This window comes from Dermacentor silvarum, chromosome 9 (genome assembly GCF_013339745.2).
Source record: "Dermacentor silvarum isolate Dsil-2018 chromosome 9, BIME_Dsil_1.4, whole genome shotgun sequence".
NCBI classification, from domain to species: domain Eukaryota; kingdom Metazoa; phylum Arthropoda; class Arachnida; order Ixodida; family Ixodidae; genus Dermacentor; species Dermacentor silvarum.
The window spans coordinates 26,163,305-26,188,244 of NC_051162.1; the positions used below are offsets into that span (position 1 = coordinate 26,163,305).

General features: G+C 46.5%; 2 protein-coding genes and 21 non-coding genes across 23 annotated transcripts; all 23 read left to right on the forward strand.

Annotated features, from left to right (window-relative positions):
• Positions 1-193: 193 nt before the first annotated feature.
• Positions 194-265, forward strand: Trnag-ucc (transfer RNA glycine (anticodon UCC)). The gene has a single exon. It is a non-coding gene; the product is annotated as a tRNA-Gly (tRNA).
• Positions 266-525: 260 nt separating this feature from the next.
• Trnag-ucc (transfer RNA glycine (anticodon UCC)) lies at positions 526-597 on the forward strand. Its single transcript has one exon. It is a non-coding gene; the product is annotated as a tRNA-Gly (tRNA).
• Positions 598-858: 261 nt separating this feature from the next.
• Positions 859-930, forward strand: Trnag-ucc (transfer RNA glycine (anticodon UCC)). The gene has a single exon. It is a non-coding gene; the product is annotated as a tRNA-Gly (tRNA).
• A 261-nt stretch (positions 931-1,191) lies between these two features.
• Trnag-ucc (transfer RNA glycine (anticodon UCC)) lies at positions 1,192-1,263 on the forward strand. The gene has a single exon. It is a non-coding gene; the product is annotated as a tRNA-Gly (tRNA).
• Positions 1,264-1,524: 261 nt separating this feature from the next.
• On the forward strand, positions 1,525-1,596 carry Trnag-ucc (transfer RNA glycine (anticodon UCC)). Its single transcript has one exon. It is a non-coding gene; the product is annotated as a tRNA-Gly (tRNA).
• Positions 1,597-1,857: 261 nt separating this feature from the next.
• Trnag-ucc (transfer RNA glycine (anticodon UCC)) lies at positions 1,858-1,929 on the forward strand. The gene has a single exon. It is a non-coding gene; the product is annotated as a tRNA-Gly (tRNA).
• Positions 1,930-2,190: 261 nt separating this feature from the next.
• Positions 2,191-2,262, forward strand: Trnag-ucc (transfer RNA glycine (anticodon UCC)). Its single transcript has one exon. It is a non-coding gene; the product is annotated as a tRNA-Gly (tRNA).
• A 3,131-nt stretch (positions 2,263-5,393) lies between these two features.
• Positions 5,394-5,465, forward strand: Trnag-ucc (transfer RNA glycine (anticodon UCC)). The gene has a single exon. It is a non-coding gene; the product is annotated as a tRNA-Gly (tRNA).
• A 260-nt stretch (positions 5,466-5,725) lies between these two features.
• On the forward strand, positions 5,726-5,797 carry Trnag-ucc (transfer RNA glycine (anticodon UCC)). Its single transcript has one exon. It is a non-coding gene; the product is annotated as a tRNA-Gly (tRNA).
• A 261-nt stretch (positions 5,798-6,058) lies between these two features.
• On the forward strand, positions 6,059-6,130 carry Trnag-ucc (transfer RNA glycine (anticodon UCC)). The gene has a single exon. It is a non-coding gene; the product is annotated as a tRNA-Gly (tRNA).
• A 319-nt stretch (positions 6,131-6,449) lies between these two features.
• Positions 6,450-7,637, forward strand: LOC125939801 (uncharacterized). The gene has a single exon (XM_049655241.1). The coding sequence runs from the start codon at positions 6,450-6,452 to the stop codon at positions 7,635-7,637; it is 1,188 nt and encodes a 395-aa protein (XP_049511198.1).
• Positions 7,638-11,370: 3,733 nt separating this feature from the next.
• Trnag-ucc (transfer RNA glycine (anticodon UCC)) lies at positions 11,371-11,442 on the forward strand. Its single transcript has one exon. It is a non-coding gene; the product is annotated as a tRNA-Gly (tRNA).
• Positions 11,443-11,703: 261 nt separating this feature from the next.
• Positions 11,704-11,775, forward strand: Trnag-ucc (transfer RNA glycine (anticodon UCC)). Its single transcript has one exon. It is a non-coding gene; the product is annotated as a tRNA-Gly (tRNA).
• Positions 11,776-12,036: 261 nt separating this feature from the next.
• Trnag-ucc (transfer RNA glycine (anticodon UCC)) lies at positions 12,037-12,108 on the forward strand. Its single transcript has one exon. It is a non-coding gene; the product is annotated as a tRNA-Gly (tRNA).
• Positions 12,109-12,369: 261 nt separating this feature from the next.
• Trnag-ucc (transfer RNA glycine (anticodon UCC)) lies at positions 12,370-12,441 on the forward strand. Its single transcript has one exon. It is a non-coding gene; the product is annotated as a tRNA-Gly (tRNA).
• A 261-nt stretch (positions 12,442-12,702) lies between these two features.
• On the forward strand, positions 12,703-12,774 carry Trnag-ucc (transfer RNA glycine (anticodon UCC)). The gene has a single exon. It is a non-coding gene; the product is annotated as a tRNA-Gly (tRNA).
• Positions 12,775-13,034: 260 nt separating this feature from the next.
• On the forward strand, positions 13,035-13,106 carry Trnag-ucc (transfer RNA glycine (anticodon UCC)). The gene has a single exon. It is a non-coding gene; the product is annotated as a tRNA-Gly (tRNA).
• A 5,215-nt stretch (positions 13,107-18,321) lies between these two features.
• Positions 18,322-18,393, forward strand: Trnag-ucc (transfer RNA glycine (anticodon UCC)). Its single transcript has one exon. It is a non-coding gene; the product is annotated as a tRNA-Gly (tRNA).
• Positions 18,394-18,654: 261 nt separating this feature from the next.
• On the forward strand, positions 18,655-18,726 carry Trnag-ucc (transfer RNA glycine (anticodon UCC)). The gene has a single exon. It is a non-coding gene; the product is annotated as a tRNA-Gly (tRNA).
• A 261-nt stretch (positions 18,727-18,987) lies between these two features.
• Trnag-ucc (transfer RNA glycine (anticodon UCC)) lies at positions 18,988-19,059 on the forward strand. Its single transcript has one exon. It is a non-coding gene; the product is annotated as a tRNA-Gly (tRNA).
• A 262-nt stretch (positions 19,060-19,321) lies between these two features.
• Positions 19,322-19,393, forward strand: Trnag-ucc (transfer RNA glycine (anticodon UCC)). The gene has a single exon. It is a non-coding gene; the product is annotated as a tRNA-Gly (tRNA).
• Positions 19,394-19,654: 261 nt separating this feature from the next.
• Trnag-ucc (transfer RNA glycine (anticodon UCC)) lies at positions 19,655-19,726 on the forward strand. Its single transcript has one exon. It is a non-coding gene; the product is annotated as a tRNA-Gly (tRNA).
• A 3,023-nt stretch (positions 19,727-22,749) lies between these two features.
• LOC125939802 (uncharacterized) lies at positions 22,750-23,960 on the forward strand. Its single transcript, XM_049655242.1, has one exon. It carries the CDS (start codon positions 22,773-22,775, stop codon positions 23,958-23,960), a length of 1,188 nt encoding a protein of 395 aa, XP_049511199.1. The 5' UTR covers positions 22,750-22,772.
• The last annotated feature ends 980 nt before the right edge of the window (positions 23,961-24,940 follow it).

Genomic DNA, 24,940 nt, shown 5'->3' on the forward strand with positions numbered 1-24,940 from the left:
TTTTTTTCCGTGCGGTGCGCATCATTCCGGCGAGAGAGAAAGAAGGTCGGTCGCAATTAAATATAGTGTGAACGCAAAGGGTACGGCTATTTAGATTACTTCGTGCATCCAGCGTAAATTTATTGTTGCAGTCTCTACACTCTGATTGCAATTGAACAGCTCAAGTAGGACTGCTTGTACTATTCGAAAACACGCGTCGGTGGTATAGTGGTTAGCATAGCTGCCTTCCAAGCAGTTGACCCGGGTTCGATTCCCGGCCGACGCATAGAATTTTTGAAGCGCTGCGTTCCGTTTTTTTTCAACACATCATCAATTATCAATAGTCAGACATATTTTTTTCCGTGCGGTGCGCATCATTCCGGCGAGAGAGAAAGAAGGTCGGTCGCAATTAAATATAGTGTGAACGCAAAGGGTACGGCTATTTAGATTACTTCGTGCATCCAGCGTAAATTTATTGTTGCAGTCTCTACACTCTGATTGCAATTGAACAGCTCAAGTAGGACTGCTTGTACTATTCGAAAACACGCGTCGGTGGTATAGTGGTTAGCATAGCTGCCTTCCAAGCAGTTGACCCGGGTTCGATTCCCGGCCGACGCATAGAATTTTTTGAAGCGCTGCGTCGCCGTTTTTTTCAACACATCATCAATTATCAATAGTCAGACATATTTTTTTCCGTGCGCTGCGCATCATTCCGGCGAGAGAGAAAGAAGGTCGGTCGCAATTAACTATAGTGTGAACGCAAAGGGTACGGCTATTTAGATTACTTCGTGCATCCAGCGTAAATTTATTGTTGCAGTCTCTACACTCTGATTGCAATTGAACAGCTCAAGTAGGACTGCTTGTACTATTCGAAAACACGCGTCGGTGGTATAGTGGTTAGCATAGCTGCCTTCCAAGCAGTTGACCCGGGTTCGATTCCCGGCCGACGCATAGAATTTTTTGACGCGCTGCGTCTCCGTTTTTTTCAACACATCATCAATTATCAATAGTCAGACATATTTTTTTCCGTGCGGTGCGCATCATTCCGGCGAGAGAGAAAGAAGGTCGGTCGCAATTAAATATAGTGTGAACGCAAAGGGTACGGCTATTTAGATTACTTCGTGCATCCAGCGTAAATTTATTGTTGCACTCTCTACACTCTGATTGCAATTGAACAGCTCAAGTAGGACTGCTTGTACTATTCGAAAACACGCGTCGGTGGTATAGTGGTTAGCATAGCTGCCTTCCAAGCAGTTGACCCGGGTTCGATTCCCGGCCGACGCATAGAATTTTTTGAAGCGCTGCGTCTCCGTTTTTTTCAACACATCATCAATTATCTATAGTCAGACATATTTTTTTCCGTGCGGTGCGCATCATTCCGGCGAGAGAGAAAGAAGGTCGGTCGCAATTAAATATAGTGTGAACGCAAAGGGTACGGCTATTTAGATTACTTCGTGCATCCAGCGTAAATTTATTGTTGCAGTCTCTACACTCTGATTGCAATTGAACAGCTCAAGTAGGACTGCTTGTACTATTCGAAAACACGCGTCGGTGGTATAGTGGTTAGCATAGCTGCCTTCCAAGCAGTTGACCCGGGTTCGATTCCCGGCCGACGCATAGAATTTTTTGAAGCGCTGCGTCGCCGTTTTTTTCAACACATCATCAATTATCAATAGTCAAACATATTTTTTTCCGTGCGGTGCGCATCATTCCGGCGAGAGAGAAAGAAGGTCGGTCGCAATTAAATATAGTGTGAACGCAAAGTGTACGGCTATTTAGATTACTTCGTGCATCCAGCGTAAATTTATTGTTGCAGTCTCTACACTCTGATTGCAATTGAACAGCTCAAGTAGGACTGCTTGTACTATTCGAAAACACGCGTCGGTGGTATAGTGGTTAGCATAGCTGCCTTCCAAGCAGTTGACCCGGGTTCGATTCCCGGCCGACGCATAGAATTTTTTGAAGCGCTGCGTCTCCGTTTTTTTCAACACATCATCAATTATCAATAGTCAGACATATTTTTTTCCGTGCGGTGCGCATCATTCCGGCGAGAGAGAAAGAAGGTCGGTCGCAATTAAATATAGTGTGAACGCAAAGGGTACGGCTATTTAGATTACTTCGTGCATCCAGCGTAAATTTATTGTTGCAGTCTCTACACTCTGATTGCAATTGAACAGCTCAAGTAGGACTGCTTGTACTATTCGAAAACACGCGTCGGTGGTATAGTGGTTAGCATAGCTGCCTTCCAAGCAGTTGACCCGGGTTCGATTCCCGGCCGACGCATAGAATTTTTTGAAGCGCTGCGTCTCCGTTTTTTTCAACACATCATCAATTATCAATAGTCAGACATATTTTTTTCCGTGCGGTGCGCATCATTCCGGCGAGAGAGAAAGAAGGTCGGTCGCAATTAACTATAGTGTGAACGCAAAGGGTACGGCTATTTAGATTACTTCGTGCACAGAGCGTAATTTATTGTTGCAGTCTCTAGACTCTGATTGCAATTGAACAGCTCAAGTAGGACTGCTTGTACTATTTGAAAACACGCGTCGGTGGTATAGTCATCTTACTACGTACCGAGTAAAGAACGTCACATTTAGTGATCACTGCTTGGTGACAGTGACAGTAGGTACCAAAGCAAAAGTATCAAGATTCAATTGGAGTTTGTGGAAATTAAATGATAAATTGTTGGATGATGAAATTTTTCTTAAGAAAGTAAAGGAGAAGATGGATGGAATATTTTCGGTTGAAACTTCTAACTTCACAATAGTTTGGGAACAATTTAAGAACGAAGTAAAGATTGCCGCGATTGAACGAGCTTGCGTGCTGCGTAGCAATGAAAAACAGCAAGAAAAAGAACTAAAGAGCACGTTAGATTTTATGACTACTGTTGAGAGTACTAACCCTGGACACTTTAGCAAGGAAATACGTGACCTGAAAAGTAAACTTGAAGTGATTGATGAGAATAAATATCGCGGGGCGATGGTCAGAGCACGAGCGGAAAGACTATGGCTCGGAGAAACGCCTACTAAGCGGGCACTCGGTGAAGAAAAAAGGCAAGCAGTAAAAAAAGAGATAAAAGAAATAAGATATAAAAACGAAGCGACACGTGATAAAGAATTGATAAAGAAAGCGTTTGTTGAGTGTTATCAAAGACTGCTAAGCCCTAAAATAAAAGATACAGTAGCCTTTCAAAATGATTTTCTATCGCTCATGCCAAGGCTAGACGATGAAGTGAGAGAAACGCTTGAGCGGCCAATTAGTCTGCATGAGGTAGAACAGGCCATTGATGAGCTAAGCACCGGCAAGGCACCCGGGCCTGATGGACTAGGCGCTGCCATTTACAAAACCTTCAGGAAAGAACTGGCACAAGCGTTACACCGCGTGATAAATGAGTGCTATGATCGAAAAAGGGCACCATTATCGTTTAGAAAATGCCATGTAGTGTTAATTCCAAAATCAGATGATCCCAGGAAATTGATGGCTGTTGAGGCCTATCGACCAATAAGCCTTACAAATGTAGACTATAAAATATTTACAAAGGTGCTAGCCAAGAGATTGCAGAGCGTTATCACACACCTCGTACTGCCTCACCAGACATGTGGCATCAAAGGAAGGACCATTTACACAAATATACACACCGCTAGAACTATCCTTGAATGCTGTGACATAAATCTTGATAACATAGCTATGATACAACTAGATCTTCAGAAAGCATTTGACAGGGTCAATCATGACATATTACTATCAGTATTAGAACATTGTAATGTAGGAAGCGTCATCACTAAAGGCATCAAAATGGTGTATGAAGAGTGTGCCGTAAACCTTATAATCAACAACACCTTAAGTGAGAACATTCCAGTGCTGTCAGGTATAAAACAAGGGTGTGCGTGCTCGTCTCTTCTTTTTGCACTTTATTTGGAACCCTTATGTTTAAAAATTCTAAGAAATGAAAGGGTGCATGGTTATTCCTATTACACCAGTGAAGTGAAGATACTGGCATATGCGGATGACATCGCCATATTCTGCAGAGACAAGGACAGTGTTAAAGAAGCTGTTAAGGAAGCTACAGCATTCTGCAGCGCTACCGGAAGTGCCATTAGCTGGGATAAGTCTCTTGGCATTTGGCATGGAAATTGGGGGGAAACGCCGGAGACGTATGCAAATATGCGATGGACAAATATTCCTGTTAGTTACTTGGGAGTGCCTCTTCAGCATTATAGAAATACCACAGAATACTGGGCAGGAGAGACAGACAGGCTGAAGGACCAGTCTGAAAAATGGGGAGGGCATAACTTTTCTGTTTTCACGCGCAACAGTCTGTAATGTATTTTTTGTTGCAAAAGTGTTTTATGTACTTCAAGTGTTCAGTATGAGTAGAATTTGTGTCCAGAAATTACACAGAGTGTTTGCCACCTATATATGGAATTCTACATGGGAACGCACCAGTCGGTCAAACTTGTTCCTTTCCATGCGAAACGGAGGACTTGGACTGTGTCATTTGTTTTTGAAACAAATTGTTTCAAGGTTTTTCTTTTTGCGAGACCAAAGGGATATTTTCTTGAGTGCTGTTATACACGCTAAAATGTGTAATCATATTCCGGAATATATTGTGTCGTCAAACGCAGAGACACGGGGAACACTGAGCAGCTTTTGGCGCGAAATTGTCTCAGCTTATCAAGTACTGAAGTCGCGATTTTCCTTAGAATACCTGGGCACAGTTGCGCGTAAACGATTATACAAAGATCTACTCGATGTATTTTTGCCAATACCGTTGTACCGCTCCATCTATCAACTAGGACAAGAACGTGACGTTTTAAAACGAGTTCGGAAAATGCCAGTTAGAGCGTCATCAAAAACCTTTTTTTTTCAACTGCACACAGGCACGCTCCCTGTAAAACCGTGGCTGGAAAGTAAAGGTATCTTTGTTCCATGGGGATTGCACTGTTTGATATGCCAGAAGACCGAAACGATAGAGCACATCTTTCTGGACTGTCACGATGCTGTTTTCCTGTGGGACATTCTTCAGCGGACAGTCAAGAAGGAGTTGCCAGTATCACCCTTTGGTATCAGATTTTTGCCATGCGCAGATACAGAGGACGTGCCATGTGACATGCTAATGCTGTTGTGCTTGCACAGTGTATGGAAAACGAGGATGGCGGTCAGGAATGCGGATATAAACGCACGATCGGCAGTGCAAAACTTCATTGAACACTGTGTGTACGTACGAGATGTTCTCAAAATCCAGAGAGACCCACCGGATTGGTTACCTGTTCTTGATAAGCTGGCTTCTCTGAGGCCATTTTAACCTCCCACTCCAGCCATGAAAAGGCTCACGCGTATTTTATTATAATTGTATCCTTGTCTGTATGAGTTATGTGTTTGTAAGTGGCAAACCGGTAATAAAGAAAAAAAAAGCGTCGGTGGTACAGTGGATAGCATAGCTGCCTTCCAAGCAGTTGACCCGGGTTCGATTCCCGGCCGACGCATAGAATTTTTTGAAGCGCTGCGTCGCCGTTTTTTTCAACACATCATCAATTATCAATAGTCAGACATATTTTTTTCCGTGCGGTGCGCATCATTCCGGCGAGAGAGAAAGAAGGTCGGTCGCAATTAAATATAGTGTGAACGCAAAGGGTACGGCTATTTAGATTACTTCGTGCATCCAGCGTAAATTTATTGTTGCAGTCTCTACACTCTGTTGCAATTGAACAGCTCAAGTAGGACTGCTTGTACTATTCGAAAACACGCGTCGGTGGTATAGTGGTTAGCATAGCTGCCTTCCAAGCAGTTGACCCGGGTTCGATTCCCGGCCGACGCATAGAATTTTTTGAAGCGCTGCGTCTCCGTTTTTTTCAACACATCATCAATTATCAATAGTCAGACATATTTTTTTCCGTGCGGTGCGCATCATTCCGGCGAGAGAGAAAGAAGGTCGGTCGCAATTAAATATAGTGTGAACGCAAAGGGTACGGCTATTTAGATTACTTCGTGCATCCAGCGTAAATTTATTGTTGCAGTCTCTACACTCTGATTGCAATTGAACAGCTCAAGTAGGACTGCTTGTACTATTCGAAAACACGCGTCGGTGGTATAGTGGTTAGCATAGCTGCCTTCCAAGCAGTTGACCCGGGTTCGATTCCCGGCCGACGCATAGAATTTTTTGAAGCGCTGCGTCTCCGTTTTTTTCAACACATCATCAATTATCAATAGTCAGACATATTTTTTTCCGTGCGGTGCGCATCATTCCGGCGAGAGAGAAAGAAGGTCGGTCGCAATTAAATATAGTGTGAACGCAAAGGGTACGGCTATTTAGATTACTTCGTGCATCCAGCGTAAATTTATTGTTGCAGTCTCTACACTCTGATTGCAATTGAACAGCTCAAGTAGGACTGCTTGTACTATTCGAAAACACGCGTCGGTGGTATAGTGGCGTTCCTTCCGGCCGCGCTAGCGAACGGACGTGTTTTTTCATGAGCTCCGACGGAGCGGCGATAGCGGCCAAGCTCGGCCGCGGTAACAGGTTATCGGCAATGGAAAGCGAATACCAGGTTGTTCTGCCCAGTCTGCCTACAGGTCGGTTCGTTTTAAATACCGTGTTTTTGCACGCGGACGTCAAGGCTCGCCCCTACAGGGTAGAAGACTTCCGCGACGCTCTGGCCCAGTATTCGGTGCTCCCCGAGGTAGTCGCCTTGGGGGCGTACCGTATGAGCCATGTGTGGGCGGTCACCTTTAAGGACGCAGAAGCGGTCAGGAAGTTGGTCAGCATCGGTGAACTGCAAGTTAAAAGCAAGCGCTGTATCGTCATCGACCCGGCCAACAGGGACGTCCGAATGAAGGTACACTGGTTGCTCCACAGTGTGCCTGACGAGGACGTGCGCCTTGCCTTCATGCCTTTCGGTAAAGTCACCGACATTGTCAGGGAGCGTTGGCGGGCCGAGGGATTGACTGACAAAGGGTCTACAACGAGGCTTGTGACTCTGAAGCTGAACGCCGGAGTCAAAATTGACGACTTGCCACACCAGCTAAGTGTGTCCGGTGAGCTCGCCCTCGTCGTTGTACCGGGCAGGGCTCCGCTCTGCCTTCGCTGCCGGGGAACGGGCCATATCCGTCGCGAGTGCCGCATCCCGCGATGTGGTGTGTGTCGGCGTTTCGGTCACGAAGACGGCCAGTGTGAGCGAACGTACGCCAGCGTGACGGGGCCTGGGGGCAGCGAGGACACCGCCGATCTGCTCATGGACGAGGCAGACTTGGAAGAGGCGACGCCTCAGGCAAACTCCCGTGAAGCACAGCCGTCTAAACCGTCCTCTTGTCCGGAGGGCGAGCGTAACAAGCAGCAAGACGCCGTAACTTCCAAGGACCAGCACGAGCCCGCCAAAGGTGTTGACTCTGCATCGACTGGACGGGATACGCCACCAGATGTGCAGCTTCCGGTGAGCGTGACTGAATCCGTGGAGGAGTGCATGGATGCTTCGCGCGACGGAGCTAGCTCGATGGCCGGGAAGCGGGCGTATGAGATGACGGTGGACAGTGAGCAACAGCGGGACGACGGTGGAGGCGGCGAGCCGCCGACAAAAACGCCAGGTGTGAGGCGCTCTCCTTATAGACCGCGACCTAACATTCCGGGCGAACCACTGCGGGCGGTGAATCCGCCTCCGTAGGAGATGTTCCTTACGGCGAGTAAATGGGGGGTGGGGTTGGGGTGGGTCAAAAATTGTCAAAAAGTGCAATGTGCATCACTTTTCTTGCGCTGCTCTCCAGACGCGACAGCTTTACGGCCGCTGGCCGGGTTTAGTTTCGCGGTGTCATCCTGTGAGGAAAATATGGCATTAATTTTCATCTATGGTTTGTTCTTCGCAACGGACACCATTCGGAAGGGCAACATAATTTGCAGTCATGGCCCTGTTAACTGAAGCGAGCTTGCGCGTAGCAACCCTGAATGTACGAGGGCTAAGCGCTAGAAGGCGACAGTGCCAATTAAGCCGCTTACTGCTCGAAAACGATTTGGACTTGGTCGCAGTTCAGGAGACTAAAATAGAGAAACCGGAAGTAGCCGACCGAATGGTGTCCGTTTTTCGTCCTCATTTCAATGTACATTTTTGTCATGCTGTTGGCAGTTCTGGTGGTTGTGCCGTTTTCATACGTAACGACTTTTGTAGTTGCATACAAATGGTTGAGTCATGCCAATCTGGCCGCCTTTTAGTGGTGGATTTTAGTCTTTCGGGTGTGAGTTACCGCGTTGTGTGCGCTTATGCGCCAAATGTTGAAAGAGATCGCACATTTTTTTTTGAGAGGTTTCAAACGTACCTAAACTGTGATAAAGTGCTATTACTCCTAGGCGACTTCAACTGTGTTTGTGCAGCTGAAGATCGATCCAAAAAGAGCCGTATCCGTGATAAGAGCGCCGAGTTGTTATCGGAGATAGTACATGATCACGGTTTAGATGACGTGGGCAACGTTTTTTCCAATGGTACTCGCCCGATTTATACCCACTTTCAGCGAGATAGCCATGCAAGGTTGGATAGAATCTATGTCTCAGCTGAACTAGTTGCGTTGTGCACCACGTACGATGTGAAACCGATTTCTTTTAGCGACCATTGTTTGGTTATTGCCGGGTTTGGCAGAGGGCAGGCGAAAACACGTTTGAATTGGAACCTCTGGAAATTTAATGTGAAGCTCCTGGAGGACGAAAAGTTCGTTATAGTAGTGACGGATGAACTGGACAAGCTACGCGCTGCGCAGTCAACAAATCTAGCGGCCGAATGGGAGGAATTTAAGCAAACAGTTAAAATAGCTGCCATCGAAAGAGGTAGTGCCCTCAAGTATAAGCGGAACCAAAGTGAACGAGAGCTTCGCGAGCAGCTTGAATATTTTACTTGCATGGAAAACACACAGCCTGGTGTTTTTAAGAAGGAAATGAGAGACGTGAAGAGCCAACTGGAGCAAATTGACGCTGAGAAGTATAAGGCCGCGATAATACGGACAAGAGCAGAAAAATTGTGGGTAGGTGAAAGACCAACGAAGCGGGCGTTGTCTGATGAAAAGAGATATGCGTGCCAGAAAGAAATCAGTCAAATAGCTAGTGGCAACGATATGACGTCGAACAGGAAGGTGATCATGCGCGTGATAGCTGATCATTTTACTGTGCTGCTTGGACAACAAAGGAACATTATGGAAGGGTTCCGGGAGAGATTTTTACTGTTTATGCCAAAGCTGGACGATGACGTTAAAGCACGTTTGGAAGAGCAGATTACTCTACGGGAAGTCGAGGATGCAATCGGCGACTTGACGCCGGGAAAAGCGCCCGGGCCCGATGGCCTTGGGGCCGCCTTCTACAAAGCCTTTAAAGGTAGGGTCGCTCCCTTGTTGCTTAATGTTTTCGCTGAAGCTTATGACAGCAAGCGAGTTCCGCTGTCTTTCAGAAGATCACACGTTGTGCTGATACCCAAAAGTGATGACCCGGAAAAACGTCTCTCTGTGGGTTCTTATCGTCCGATCAGCCTCACTAACGTTGACTATAAAATATTATGAAGGTATTAGCCAGAAGACTCCAGGGGGTTATTACAAAACTGGTAGGGCCACATCAGACTTGTGGTATTAAAGGCCGCAGCATAGCGACAAACATACACGTAGCACGAAGTGTGATTGAATGTTGTGATGTTTTAGGCGAACGCGTGGCAATGATGCAGCTCGACCTGGCAAAAGCTTTTGACCGTGTCTCGCACGAGGTTTTATTCGGCATTCTAGAACACTCAAATGTTGGCCATGTAATACTAGAAGGCGTAAGAATGGCGTACACGGACTGCACCACGCGTATTATAGTCAACGGTGACCTTACGGAGAGCGTGAACGTTCGCTCCTCAGTGAGGCAAGGATGCCCTTTGTCACCTTTGCTGTTCGCACTTTATCTCGAACCGCTATGTTTGGCTATTGACCACAGTGAAGCTATTACGGGCTTCAGGCTGCAGACAGCACACGTCAAGATTTTGGCTTACGCAGATGATGTTGCCGTATTCTGCTCGGACAGTGAGAGCATCAAACAAGCCACTAACATCGTTTGTGATTTTTGTGACTGCACCGGTGCCCAAATAAACTGGGATAAGAGTTACGGGTTTTGGCATGGCGACTGGAATGTCACGCCCGATCACTTCTCTCGCTTACGTTGGTCGACAACTCCAACGCGTTACCTAGGCGTGCCACTTGAATCTTATCGTGAGCCAGAAGCGTACTGGTCTGACCAGGCGCAATGCGCGAAAGAAAAGTCTACTGCGTGGCAAGGCAGACAATTGTCTATTTTTTCACGGGCTACTGTCTGCAACATTTTTCTCATTTCGAAAATCTGGTACGTGATGAATGTGTTATGTGCATCCCGAATTAGCATACAAAAACTCCATCGTGTTTTTGCTGTTTTTATTTGGGCATCCACCTGGGAGCGGACTAGCCGAACGAATTTGTTTCGCCCTGTTAAGAAAGGAGGGCTTGGTCTTGTTCATTTGTTTTTGAGACAGGTTGTGTCACGATTTGTGTATTTACGGGATCAAAATCACCAGTTCCTCCGTACTGTCATGCAAATGAGGCTGCGGCGACTACTCCCAGAACTTATAGTGTCGTCGCGTGAAATGATTAACGGTTCTGTAACCGGGTACCTACGCGAAGTGGTTCTCTCGTTCAGGTTGCTGAACGCACGATTTTCTTTAGAGTATTTATTTAATGTTAGGAAGGAAAAGCTATATAAGGACCTAGTGGAAAACATGCTCCCAGAGCCCTTGTACCGTATCCCACATAGCGGAGGCCCAGGACAGGATGTGCTCAAACGAGTAAAGAAAATGCCTATACAACCATCAGTGAAAACCTTCTTCTTTCAGTTGCACACGAACACACTCGCTGTTAAAACCTGGCTTAAAGATAAAGGCATCTTTGTACCCTGGACTACTGACTGCTCCTTATGCAAGAAACCAGAAACGATCGAGCACGCATTTCTAGATTGTTGGGACCCAATCTTTCACTGGGATGTGCTTCAGCGCACATTAAAGAAACAATTACCCCTTGACCCATATGGCATTCGTTTCTTGCCGGTAGACGTATCCGAGGATATTCCGTACGATTTGATCATGGTCCTGGGACTCCACGCCTTGTGGAAAACGAGAATGGAATATCGGCATGCTGATGAAAATGTACGCCCTGTTCGCGAACATTTTATCGAAAGTGTTGTGCGTGTGCGAGATGTGTATCGTGCTCTAGCCGATCCACCAGACTGGATCCCTGTATTTGATGTGTTGGCTTGTATGAAAAGATTTTAATGCCGCGGTAGCCAAAGTCTGGCTGCCACGTTTTGTGCCCTGTAACGTGTTATTTCGGCAATAAAGAAAAAAAAAAAAAAAAAAAAAAAAAAAAGCGTCGGTGGTATAGTGGTTAGCATAGCTGCCTTCCAAGCAGTTGACCCGGGTTCGATTCCCGGCCGACGCATAGAATTTTTTGAAGCGCTGCGTCTCCGTTTTTTTCAACACATCATCAATTATCAATAGTCAGACATATTTTTTTCCGTGCGGTGCGCATCATTCTGGCGAGAGAGAAAGAAGGTCGGTCGCAATTAAATATAGTGTGAACGCAAAGGGTACGGCTATTTAGATTACTTCGTGCATCCAGCGTAAATTTATTGTTGCAGTCTCTACACTCTGATTGCAATTGAACAGCTCAAGTAGGACTGCTTGTACTATTCGAAAACACGCGTCGGTGGTATAGTGGTTAGCATAGCTGCCTTCCAAGCAGTTGACCCGGGTTCGATTCCCGGCCGACGCATAGAATTTTTTGAAGCGCTGCGTCGCCGTTTTTTTTCAACACATCATCAATTATCAGTAGTGAGAAATATTTTTTCCGTGCGCTGCGCATCATTCCGGCGAGAGAGAAACAAGGTCGGTCGCAATTAAATATAGTGTGAACGCAAAGGGTACGGCTATTTAGATTACTTCGTGCATCCAGCGTAAATTTATTGTTGCAGTCTCTACACTCTGATTGCAATTGAACAGCTCAAGTAGGACTGCTTGTACTATTCGAAAACACGCGTCGGTGGTATAGTGGTTAGCATAGCTGCCTTCCAAGCAGTTGACCCGGGTTCGATTCCCTGCCGACGCATAGAATTTTTTGAAGCGCTGCGTCTCCGTTTTTTTCAACACATCATCAATTATCAATAGTCAGACATATTTTTTTCCGTGCGGTGCGCATCATTCCGGCGAGAGAGAAAGAAGGTCGGTCGCAATTAAATATAGTGTGAACGCAAAGGGTACGGCTATTTAGATTACTTCGTGCATCCAGCGTAAATTTATTGTTGCAGTCTCTACACTCTGATTGCAATTGAACAGCTCAAGTAGGACTGCTTGTACTATTCGAAAACACGCGTCGGTGGTATAGTGGTTAGCATAGCTGCCTTCCAAGCAGTTGACCCGGGTTCGATTCCCGGCCGACGCATAGAATTTTTTGAAGCGCTGCGTCTCCGTTTTTTTCAACACATCATCAATTATCAATAGTCAGACATATTTTTTTCCGTGCGGTGCGCATCATTCCGGCGAGAGAGAAAGAAGGTCGGTCGCAATTAACTATAGTGTGAACGCAAAGGGTACGGCTATTTAGATTACTTCGTGCACAGAGCGTAATTTTATTGTTGCAGTCTCTACACTCTGATTGCAATTGAACAGCTCAAGTAGGACTGCTTGTACTATTCGAAAACACGCGTCGGTGGTATAGTGGTTAGCATAGCTGCCTTCCAAGCAGTTGACCCGGGTTCGATTCCCGGCCGACGCATAGAATTTTTTGAAGCGCTGCGTCTCCGTTTTTTTCAACACATCATCAATTATCAATAGTCAGACATATTTTTTCCGTGCGGTGCGCATCATTCCGGCGAGAGAGAAAGAAGGTCGGTCGCAATTAAATATAGTGTGAACGCAAAGGGTACGGCTATTTAGATTACTTCGTGCATCCAGCGTAAATTTATTGTTGCAGTCTCTACACTCTGATTGCAATTGAACAGCTCAAGTAGGACTGCTTGTACTATTCGAAAACACGCGTCGGTGGTATAGTGGTTAGCATAGCTGCCTTCCAAGCAGTTGACCCGGGTTCGATTCCCGGCCGACGCATAGAATTTTTTGAAGCGCTGCGTCTCCGTTTTTTTCAACACATCATCAATTATCAATAGTCAGACATATTTTTTTCCGTGCGGTGCGCATCATTCCGGCGAGAGAGAAAGAAGGTCGGTCGCAATAAATATAGTGTGAACGCAAAGGGTACGGCTATTTAGATTACTTCGTCCATCCAGCGTAAATTTATTGTTGCAGTCTCTACACTCTGATTGCAATTGAACAGCTCAAGTAGGACTGCTTGTACTATTCGAAAGCACGCGTCGGTGGTATAGAGATTCCACTTCCGGACGTCGAGGCGAACGGACGTGCCATCATGTGCTCCGAAGGAGCGGTCTCGGCGGCCCATCTTGGCCGCGGAAACAGGAACATTCATGAAGACAACCAGGATTATCAAGTGATGCTGCCCCATCTGCCAAAAGGTCGGATTGTTCTTAATACAGTTTTTTTGCATGGTGATATCCGTGCTCGGCCGTACAGAGTTGAAGACTTCCGGGATGCCCTGGCCAGCCTGGAAATGCTCCCCGAGGTTGTCGCCTTGGGAGCTTTCCAGATGAATCATGTGTGGGCCGTAACACTGAAGAGCTCAGAAGCAGTTAAGAAGTTGTTAAGATCTGCAACAATTACTGTCAAGAGCAGGCGCTGTCTAGTCGTTGACCCGAACAACCAGGACCTACGCCTTAAAATGCACTGGATGGTCTATAATGTCAACGAAGAAGACATACGTGAGGCTCTAGCGCCGTACGGTGAAGTTACGGAAGTTTCCCGAGAGCGCTGGCGTGCACAGGGCGTCACAGACAAGGGCTCCACAACGCGTCTGGTGAACCTCAAGTTGAAGCCGGGCGTTACAAGTGAAGATATCCCGCATCAGCTTCGTGTCGCGGGAGAGCCAGCTTTATTAGTGGTGCCTGGAAGGCCACCACTTTGCTTGCGCTGCCAAGGAAAAGGCCACGTTCGCCGGGAGTGCCGGGTGCCCCGATGCTCGCGTTGCAGGCGTTTTGGCCATGATGAAAGTCAGTGCACGCCTACATACGCAAGCGTCACAGGGCCGTTGAAGAATGCAGATCCCTCTGAGCTTGTCATGGACGAGGCAGAGGCTGAGGACGCGGCAGCCGCTGAAAGTGAGAAGGTTAAACCGCAAGTAACGCCCACAGCACCCGCCGCCTTGCAGCTGGCCGTGATGTCCGTACCATGCGAGCAGCCGGCACCGCAAGAAAGGCAGTCTGACCCGGAAAAGGACAGACTGCACCTGTCAAAAGAAGCCAAGGAAGACTCAGCTGCAGTGACTGACTCCAACGCGCTGAGCGCAATGGAGACAGATGTGACTACGTCGTCGAGTAAGCGGGCGCACATCGAGACAGTGAAACTTGACGACCCGAATGGTGGCCTGAATGCCGAGGAGCCGCCTGCTAAAGCGGCACCGGGCCGACGGCCGTCATTCAGGCCGAAGCCGAACATTCCCCCAGACAAACATGTTGCAGACACGACGCCGAAGTAGGCGCCGGGGTCTGCGCTTTTTGGGTGCCAGCACATCAAGCTGCGAAAGACTTTCATGCGCATGGACGGCTTCGGGGAGCGGAGACATCAAGCTTGTGTTGCAGAAGGTGCAAGCGTGTCAGAAAGAATTCTGCAAGGACTGGCCCAACCCGGTGAACTGTCTGCCGTGCGGTCGCGCACAGAGGTGAGCGTCGTGCGACCCGTTCGCTCCTCACAAAATATGCACGATAAAACTGGGCAGCCGCTACGAGTAGCTACACTGAATGTAAGGGGTTTAGCTGCCCGGAGAAGGCAGTACCAAGTGAGCCGACTATTTTTAGAAAATGAGTTGGATCTTGTCGCAGTGCAAGAAACTAAAATCGAAAGTGAGGAGCAGACGGACTGCATGGTGGAAACCTTTCGAACGCGCTACAATGTTTGTATTTGTCATGCTGTGGGAATATCCGGTGGATGCGCGATCTTCATCCGCAATAACCTTGACATTTCGGATGTGAGCATTGTTGTTTCTGAAGCAGGACGATTGCTAATTGTTGACTTTTATTTTTCCGGCCAGCCTTGGAGAGTGATATGTGTTTATGCACCTAATAACGAGAACGATCGCGTAGAATTTTTTGGAAAAATCGAGCGTTACTTGAAGTGTTTGAAGCGTATTGTCATGCTTGGCGATTTCAATTGTGTTTTGATGGCCGAAGACAGAGCTAAGAATGTGTCTGGTCGCGATAAAAGTGCAAATGTACTGCAGGCGTTAATGCACGAAAATGATTTGGACGACATGGGATGGCTTCTTTCGAATGGAAATCGGCCCGTGTTCACGCACTTCCAGCGCGGAAGTAGCGCGCGGCTCGACAGAGTGTATGCCTCGGTTGACTTTGTGAACATGTGCACTAATTATGAAGTAAAACATGTCTCTTTTAGTGATCACAGCCTTGTTATGGTCACACTCGGTGGCAAGAAAAGGAAAACGCAATTCAGCTGGCAGTTATGGAAGTTCAATGTAAGACTACTCGACGACGAATTGTTTAATGGAAAAGTAAAAGGAAAAATTGAATGCATGACCCGAACAGCAGCAAAGTCACGTGCGGCTGAATGGGACCATTTCAAAAACGAAGTCAAGCTGATAGCGATCGAGAGGGGAACATTGCTCAATCATAAAGAAAAAGAAAAAACAAGAGAATTGCAATGCCAGCTTGATTTTATGATCAGCATGGGAACAGCGAATCCCGGGAAATTCTGTAAAGAAATCCGTGAAGTTAAGGGTCAGCTCGAGGCTCTCGACGTTGAAAAATATCGATCAGCAGTAGTAAGGGCGCGAGCTGAAAAGCTCTGGATGGGGGAAACTCCCAATAAGCGCGCATTGTGCGACGAAAGGAGATATGCAACACAAAATGAAATCCGAGAGATAAGGTATCAAAACAATATTACCAGTGACATTAACGAAATTGAACGAGCATTTGTTGAGCACTATCAGAACCTAATAGGTGAAAAAAGAAGCGGGAGCTCTCCGCTAGAGCCGGAGATCCTTGATTTAATGCCAAGGTTAGATGAAGATACTCGAGCGCTTTTGGAGCAACCCATTAGCGTAGATGAAATCAAACATGCGATCACCGAACTAACGTTGGGAAAACACCTGGGCCAGACGGCCTCGGTACCGCGTTCTACAAAGCTTACGCCGATGAATTGGCACCCATTTTGCATGCAGTAATCACAGAGGCGTTCGAAACGAAAAAAATGCCGCTTTCTTTCCGCGCCGCTCACGTAGTGCTGATTCCGAAATCTGACGACCGTACTAAGCTGCTATCTGTGGGGGCGTATTGTCCGATAACGCTCACAAACACGGACTACAAAGTTTACACAAAAGTGTTGGCAAAGCGACTGCAGAGTGTCATCAAACTTCTTGTTGGACCACACCAGACATGTGGCATAAAAGGACGCTCTATCTGTACAAATGTGAAAGTAGCCCGCAGTATTCTCGAGTGTTGTGACATTTTTGACGATCGAGTAGCTATGTTGCAGCTCGACTTAGCAAAAGCATTTGACCGTGTGTCGCATGAAGTTCTTTTCAGCATTCTTGAACATGCAAACATAGGCACTGTGATACTCGATGGTTTAAAGATGGTGTACAGTGACTGTATTATAAACATTGTGGTGATCAAGAAACTAACTGATAGTATTAAGATCAGATCATCAGTAAGGCAAGGTTGTCCATTGTCCCCTTTGCTCTTTGCAATTTACTTAGAGCCATTCTGTTTATCTCTAATAAGCAATAAAAGGATTAATGGCTATAAGCTTGAATCGTCACATGTTAAAGTGCTTGCTTATGCTGACGATGTGGCAATATTTTGTACGGATAGGGAAAGTGTGCAGGAGGCAATAAGCGAGACTCATAGATTTTGCGGACAAACCGGCTGCGAGATCAACTGGGACAAGAGTATCGGCTTTTGGCATGGAAGCTGGGATGTCACGCCAGCTGTCTTCGCAAATTTACAGTGGACTGTGTCTCCTTCGAAATATCTGGGTGTGCCTCTTGAGCACTACAATAGCACTGCACAATACTGGGAAGATGAGACGTCGCGTCTAAAAGAGAAAACCGGAGGATGGCAAGGTCGCGATTTATCGATGTTTGCAAGGGCAACTGTTTGTAATTTATTTTTAATTGCCAAAGTGTGGTATGTTCTCCAATTTTTGTCCATGACACGTGTGAACGTACAGAAAATTCACAGAGTGTTTGCTGTTTTTATTTGGGGTTCCACTTGGGAGAGGGTCAGTCGAACACACTTGTTTCGTCCTGTTCGAGATGGGGGACTTGGACTGTCGCATTTGTTCTTACGACAGATTGTTTCTCGTTTTGTCTTCTTGCGTGACCAAAGTGATTTATTTTTGCGTACGATGCTTCAGGTTCGCTTGAAGGATGTTCTTCCTGAAATTATTGTGTCTAGTGCAACGCCTGTAAACTGTGGGGTTAAAGGCTACGTGCAGGAGGTAGCAACTTCCTTCCGAATACTAAAAGCTCGATTTTCAATGCAATATCTGAGCACAGTGACAAGAAAGAAACTTTACAAAGATTTAGTTGAAGTTATGCTGCCAGTGCCTCTGTACAGAATGAAATACTATGGAAGCCCTGGGCAAGATGTGTTAAAAAGAGTTAAAAGGTTGCCAGTGAGAGCAAATGCAAAATCTTTTTTCTTCAAGTTGCATACATCTACCCTTCCTGTGAAAACATGGTTGGCCGAGAAAGGAATATTCGTGCCCTGGACGACAAACTGTGTAATCTGTAAGAAACCCGAGACCATTGAGCACGCATTTATTGAGTGCTGGGATGCCGTATTTTACTGGGACGTGTTGCAAAGAACGCTTAAAAAGGAACTGCCGATAACACCGCAGGGTATACGCTTCCTGCCGGTAGACAGCGATCAAGAGTTCCCATATGATATGATAATGCTCTTAGGCCTCCATAGTCTTTGGAAAACACGGATGGCGGTAACGCATGCTGATGTAAACCTGCGGTCAACGCGAGAAAATTTTGTTGAAAGTATTGTTTTCATACGTGAAATATTTCGTGTACAGACGGAACCGCCTGATTGGTTGGATGTGCTTGATGAATTGGTGGAGTTCAAAAAATTTTAGCTTGCTACGGTGGCCCAAGTAGGCCAGCGTACTTTTACATGTGTATGTGTATCTGTGTGTGTGAATAAAACAAGGTTCATAAATAAAAAAAAAAGCGTCGGTGGTATAGTGGTTAGCATAGCTGCCTTCCAAGCAGTTGACCCGGGTTCGATTCCTGGCCGACGCATAGAATTTTATGAAGCGCTGCGTCACCGTTTTTTTCAACACATCATCAATTATCAATAGTCAGACATATTTTTTTCCGTGCGCTGCGCATCATTCCGGCGAGAGAGAAAGAAGGTCGGTCGCAATTAACTATAGTGTGAACGCAAAGGGTACGGCTATTTAGATTACTTCGTGCACAGAGCGTAACTTTATTGTTGCAGTCTCTACAATCTGATTGCAATTGAACAGCTCAAGTAGAACTGCTTGTACGATTCGAAAACACGTGTCGGTGGTATAGTGGTTAGCATAGCTGCCTTCCAAGCAGTTGACCCGGGTTCGATTCCCGGCCGACGCATAGAATTTTTTGAAGCGCTGCGTCTCCGTTTTTTTCAACACATCATCAATTATCAATAGTCAGACATATTTTTTTCCGTGCGGTGCGCATCATTCCGGCGAGAGAGAAAGAAGGTCGGTCGCAATTAAATATAGTGTGAACGCAAAGGGTACGGCTATTTAGATTACTTCGTGCATCCAGCGTAAATTTATTGTTGCAGTCTCTACACTCTGATTGCAATTGAACAGCTCAAGTAGGACTGCTTGTACTATTCGAAAACACGCGTCGGTGGTATAGTGGTTAGCATAGCTGCCTTCCAAGCAGTTGACCCGGGTTCGATTCCCGGCCGACGCATAGAATTTTTTGAAGCGCTGCGTCTCCGTTTTTTTCAACACATCATCAATTATCAATAGTCAGACATATTTTTTTCCGTGCGGTGCGCATCATTCCGGCGAGAGAGAAAGAAGGTCGGTCGCAATTAACTATAGTGTGAACGCAAAGGGTACGGCTATTTAGATTACTTCGTGCATCCAGAGCTAAATTTATTGTTGCAGTCTCTACACTCTGATTGCAATTGAACAGCTCAAGTAGGACTGCTTGTACTATTCGAAAACACGCGTCGGTGGTATAGTGGTTAGCATAGCTGCCTTCCAAGCAGTTGACCCGGTTTCGATTCCCGGCCGACGCATAGAATTTTTTGAAGCGCTGCGTCGCCGTTTTTTTCAACACATCATCAATTATCAATAGTCAGACATATTTTTTTCCGTGCGGTGCGCATCATTCCGGCGAGAGAGAAAGAAGGTCGGTCGCAATTAAATATAGTGTGAACGCAAAGTGTACGGCTATTTAGATTACTTCGTGCATCCAGCGTAAATTTATTGTTGCAGTCTCTACACTCTGATTGCAATTGAACAGCTCAAGTAGGACTGCTTGTACTATTCGAAAACACGCGTCGGTGGTATAGTGGTTAGCATAGCTGCCTTCCAAGCAGTTGACCCGGGCTCGATTCCCGGCCGACGCATAGAATTTTTTGAAGCGCTGCGTCTCCGTTTTTTTCAACACATCATCAATTATCAAGAGTGAGACATATTCTTTTTTCTCCGTGCGCTGCGCATCATTCCGGCTGAGAGAGAAAGAAGGTCGGTCGCAATTAACTATAGTGTGAACGCAAAGGGTACGGCTATTTAGATTACTCCGTGCACAGGGCGTAATTTTATTCTTGCAGTCTCTACACTCTGATTGGAATTGAAGAGCTTAAGTAGGACGGCTTGTAACAATCGAAAACACGCGTCGGTGGTATAGTGAAAAATTGGAGATCTACTGGAAAGTGAACCGGGGTGTTACGCTGAAGCATGGGAAGATTTCAAACAAAACGCGAAAATTTCAGCTATCGAAAGAGGAGGCGCATTGCGCAGACAGCAAAGGAAAGAAGAAACTGAGCTGCAAAGTCGGCTTGAATTTTATTTGAATGCGGAAACTGCAGCTCCGGGTACCTTTGCCAGAGAAATAAAAGAAGTTAAAAGCAAACTAGAAGTAATTAATACAGAAAGATACAGAGGAGCAATAGTACGCGCACGTGCGGAAAAAATATATATGGGTGAAAACCCGACCAAACGTGCTCTATCAGGCGAAAAAAGCTATGCGTCGCGCAACGAAATAAAAGCGATAATGTACAGAGATGAAGTTGTGCGAGACGAGAAACTGATACGACGCGCTTTTGTCGATGATTATCAAGAATTGCTTGGCCACGAACCACAGATTGAGGAAGGATTTCCATGCGATTTCTTGAGGCTCATGCCAAAACTAGAAGAAGAATTTAAAACGAACCTCGAAGCTCCAATCAACGTTGCAGAAATTGAGTGGGCGATCGGTGATTTGAGTGCAGGGAAATCACCAGGCCCTGATGGTTTGGGTTCAGAATTCTACAAGGCGTTTAAAACGGAAATAGCAGTTGTCCTCCTTAACGTAATAATTGAGGCATACAGAAGAAAGAAGCTACCCCCTTCTTTCAGGCAGAGCCATGTTGTACTTTTTCCAAAAACAGACGATCCAGCTGCATTGCTGTCAGTACGAGCGTATCGACAAATAAGTCTAACGAACACGGACTACAACATTTTCGCTAAAGTGTTAAGCAGAAGACTTCAAAGCGTTATAACCAAACTTGTAGGGCCACATCAGACTTGCGGCATAAAAGGAAGGTCCATTCTGACCAACATACACGTGGCTAGAACAGTCCTGGAGTGCTGCGATGCCTACTGCGGGAAAGTCGCAATGTTACAACTCGACTTAGAGAAGGCATTCGACAGAGTTGCTCATAAAGTCCTTTTCAACATTATAGAATATATCAATGTCGGGATGGTCTTGATGGAAGGCATAACAATGTGTTATGCGGACATTTCTAGCAGGATTAAAGTTAATAACTCATTAACTGCCAGTTTCCAGATAAAGTCCTCTGTTAGGCAAGGATGCCCATTGTCTCCTTTACTGTTTGTGCTGTACCTGGAGCCTTTCTGTTTGAAAATCATGTCGTCCAGTGCAATAAAAGTTTTCAAGTTGAGCACAAGCGAAGTTAAGCTACTCACATATGCTGACGACATTGCTGTTTTCTGTACTGACCAAGCAAGTGTCAGGAACGCGGTGAGTGTCGCGACGAGTTTTTGTAAAATGACAGGCAGCGCTATCAATTGGGACAAATCTTTGGGCCTTTGGCATGGGGATTGGGATGACACCCCTGCAGTCTTTGAAAACATTCAGCGGACGGTTTCACCAACGAAATACCTCGGGGTGCCTTTAAATCACTACAGAGACACTAATGACTATTGGAAGAATAAAGCAGAGCAAATAAAGGAAAAATCTACCAAGTTTGGAGGGAGAGACCTATCTATATTTGCAAGGTCAACAGTGTATAACCTCTTTCTGGTAGCCAAGATCTGGTACGTTCTTCAAGTATTGTGTGCGACGAGAGCAAGCATTCAAAGGCTGCACCGGGTGCTTGCAGTGTATATATGGGGTTCAACATGGGAGCGTACAAATCGCACAAATTTATTCCGCTCCTTGAAAAGCGGCGGACTGGGCTTGGCGCATTTGTTTTTAAAACAGGTAGTGTCCAGATTTATCTTTGTGCGGGACCAAAGCAACGGTTTCCTACGTACTGTTATTCAATGAGATTATGTGATGTTATGCCGGCGTTTATTGTGTCATCTGATCGGGTTAAAGGACCGAAAGTACGAGGCTTCCTGCGAGAAGCCGTCTGGTCTTACCAGTTCCTCGGGGCACGGTTCTCGTTGGAATACCTCAGCAGCGTCACTCGAAAGAAACTGTATAAAGATGTTGTTGATGTATCTATGCCAGAACCATTTTATCGCTCCATGTTTCCAGCAGGGGCTGGCAAAGACGTACTGAAAAGGGTGAAGCGGATGCCAGTACGATTTACGGTTAAAACGTTTTTCTTTCACTTGCACACCGGAACTCTGCCCGTTAAACCGTGCTTAGAGCAGAAGGGTTTTTTTTGTGCCTTGGACGATAAATTGCTTACTGTGCAAAAAGCCGGAAACTATCGACCATATTTTCCTTGAATGTGAAGATTCCACCTTCTTATGGGACATACTGCAGCGCACCTTGAAAAAAGATTTGCCGCTTACCCCATATGGCATCTGCTTCCTCCCAACCGCAAACGATAAAGGAGTGCCGTATGACATGTTTATGGCGCTATGTCTTCATAGCATATGGAAAACAAGAATGGCAGTGCACCATGCCGACTTAAACCCCCAGCCTGCCAGAGAATATTTCAAAGAAGGCATCGCCTTTATTCGTGAGATATTTAAAGCGCAAAATGATCCACCAGAATGGATACCGGTATTAGATGCTCTTGTTAACCTGAAGCGGTTTTAATTACCCACGTTTGCCGAAAGCAGGCAAGCGTTTTTAATTACAGAATGTAGCATGTATTAGTGATTTTTTTGTTTTGTATCATTCCTTGGAAAGGAAATAAAGAAAAAAAAGCGTCGGTGGTATAGTGGTTAGCAGGATTCGGCTTTCTGCCGCGCTAGCGAGCGGACGTGTCGAACATGAGCTCCATAGGAGCGGCTTCAGCGGCCCAGCAGGGCCGCGGTAACAGGAATTTTGGTTCAGAAGACCCGGACTATCAAGTTTTGCTGCCTCAACTGCCTACAGGTCGGATTGTTTTAAATACATTGTTTTTACATGCCGATGTGCGTGCCAGGCCGTATCGGGTGGAGCATTTCCGCGACGCACTGGCTAGCTTAGGCCTACTGCCGGATGTTATCGCCCTAGGGGCGTATCAAATGAGCCACGTTTGGGCAGTGACTTTCAAGAGCGATGAAGGTGTGAAAAGGCTTGCAAGCGCCAAGGAAGTAAAAGTGAATGAACATCGGTGCATCGTGGTTGATCCAGCCAACCAGGCCGTGCGGCTGAAGCTGCATTGGATGTTGCACAACGTGACGGACGAGGACATACGCACGGCACTTTCACCGTTCGGGAAGGTCACGGACGTCTTCCGGGAGAAATGGCGTGTCCACGGAGTGCAAGATAAAGCATCGTCAACCCGTTCGGTGTCGTTGGTTTTGAAGACGGGTATGACCGTGGAAGACCTGCCTCATCAACTTCGTGTCGCTGGTGAGCAGGCCTTAGTTGTTGTACCAGGCAGAGCACCACTTTGCCTGAAATGCCGAAGCACCGGTCATGTTCGACGTGAGTGTCGCGTCCCGAGATGTGCAGTTTGCCGTCGCTACGGCCATGGCGAGACGGAGTGTGTTAGGACCTACGCTTCCGTAACGGGACCGGCGCTTCGGGAGGACGTGGCCGATCTGTTCATGGATGAAGCTGACGTGGATGAGTCTTTCCGCGCGCAATCTCTGCCGGCCGACACAATTGCCAGGCCCACTGAGCAGGCTTCCATAGCCTCGAAGGTGGCAACTGTGGTTACTGATCAGAAAACTGCAGTGCAGACAAGTGACGGAAAAGGCAAAGAAGAAACGGCCATAGAACTCGCCACTCCCGGGGCGAGTACAGCAGAGCACGGGCCAGCAACTGCAATGATGGACGTCGCAGACCCGAGTGCCAACTGTGCGGCTACGAAGAGAGCAAGGGACGTAACGAGCACCCAGGAGGAGGACTTGGACAACGAGACCCAAGACGAACCGCCGCAGAAAACCCAGGCGAGTCGTCGGGCGTTCATTCGCCCGAAACCGAACATCCCGCCGGACAGACGGACGGCGGCAGAACCGCCTACCTAGGATCCGGCGCCTACTTGGGCGCCCGGACTAGCGACGTCAAGAGATGGGTGCCACTTCAGAATTTGCCTACGCTTACACCGTAAAGGTACGCGTGTGGTTAGAGCTGCTTTTCGTTGAGCATTTGTTTATGGAAAGTTTTTTACAAAGTGTTGTGATGGTTTGTTTTCCAGCGGCACCTTGCGATCGGCTTGCTTATACAGACTAATGGCGGTGAAATTAGAGACAGCATTGAGAGTGGCCACTTTAAATGTTCGTGGCCTCGGAGCACGAAGGAGACAGTATCAACTCAGTCGCTTGTGTATGGAGAAGGAACTCGATGTTGTCGCTTTACAAGAAACTAAGGTCGAAACTCAAGAGCAGACCGATCGCATGGTGACGCCTTTCACGGCGCATTACAATGTGTGCATATGCCATGCCAATGGTACATCAGGCGGGTGCGCGTTGCTTATACGGAAGAGTGCTGGCATTATTGAAGAAAGTGTAACTGTATGTCAAACTGGCCGCATGCTCATTGTCGATTTTTCTTTTTCTGGAGCGTCCTGGCGGCTCATATGCGTTTATGCGCCGAACATTGTGAACGACCGATTGTTGTATTTTGAGTATATAGAGCAGTATCTAAAGTGTGACCGCTACATCATATTTCTTGGTGATTTTAATTGTGTGTGTTCTGCGGAAGATCTAATCAGAGGGGAACATGTTCGTGACAAAAGTGCTCTCTTTTTGAGCTCACTAATTGACGACCACAACTTAGAAGATGTGGGTCAAATTTTCACTGACGGTACGATTCCGCAGTACACGCACATTCAAGGAAACAGCCGAGCAAGGCTGGACAGAGTGTATGTTTCATTAGATTTGATCCCCCTTTGTAACAGTTATAATGTCACACCGCTATCGTTTACGGATCATAGCTTAGTGAGCTTCGCGATGGGGGAAAAAGTTAAAAGAACACGATTCAACTGGAACATGTGGAAATTCAACGA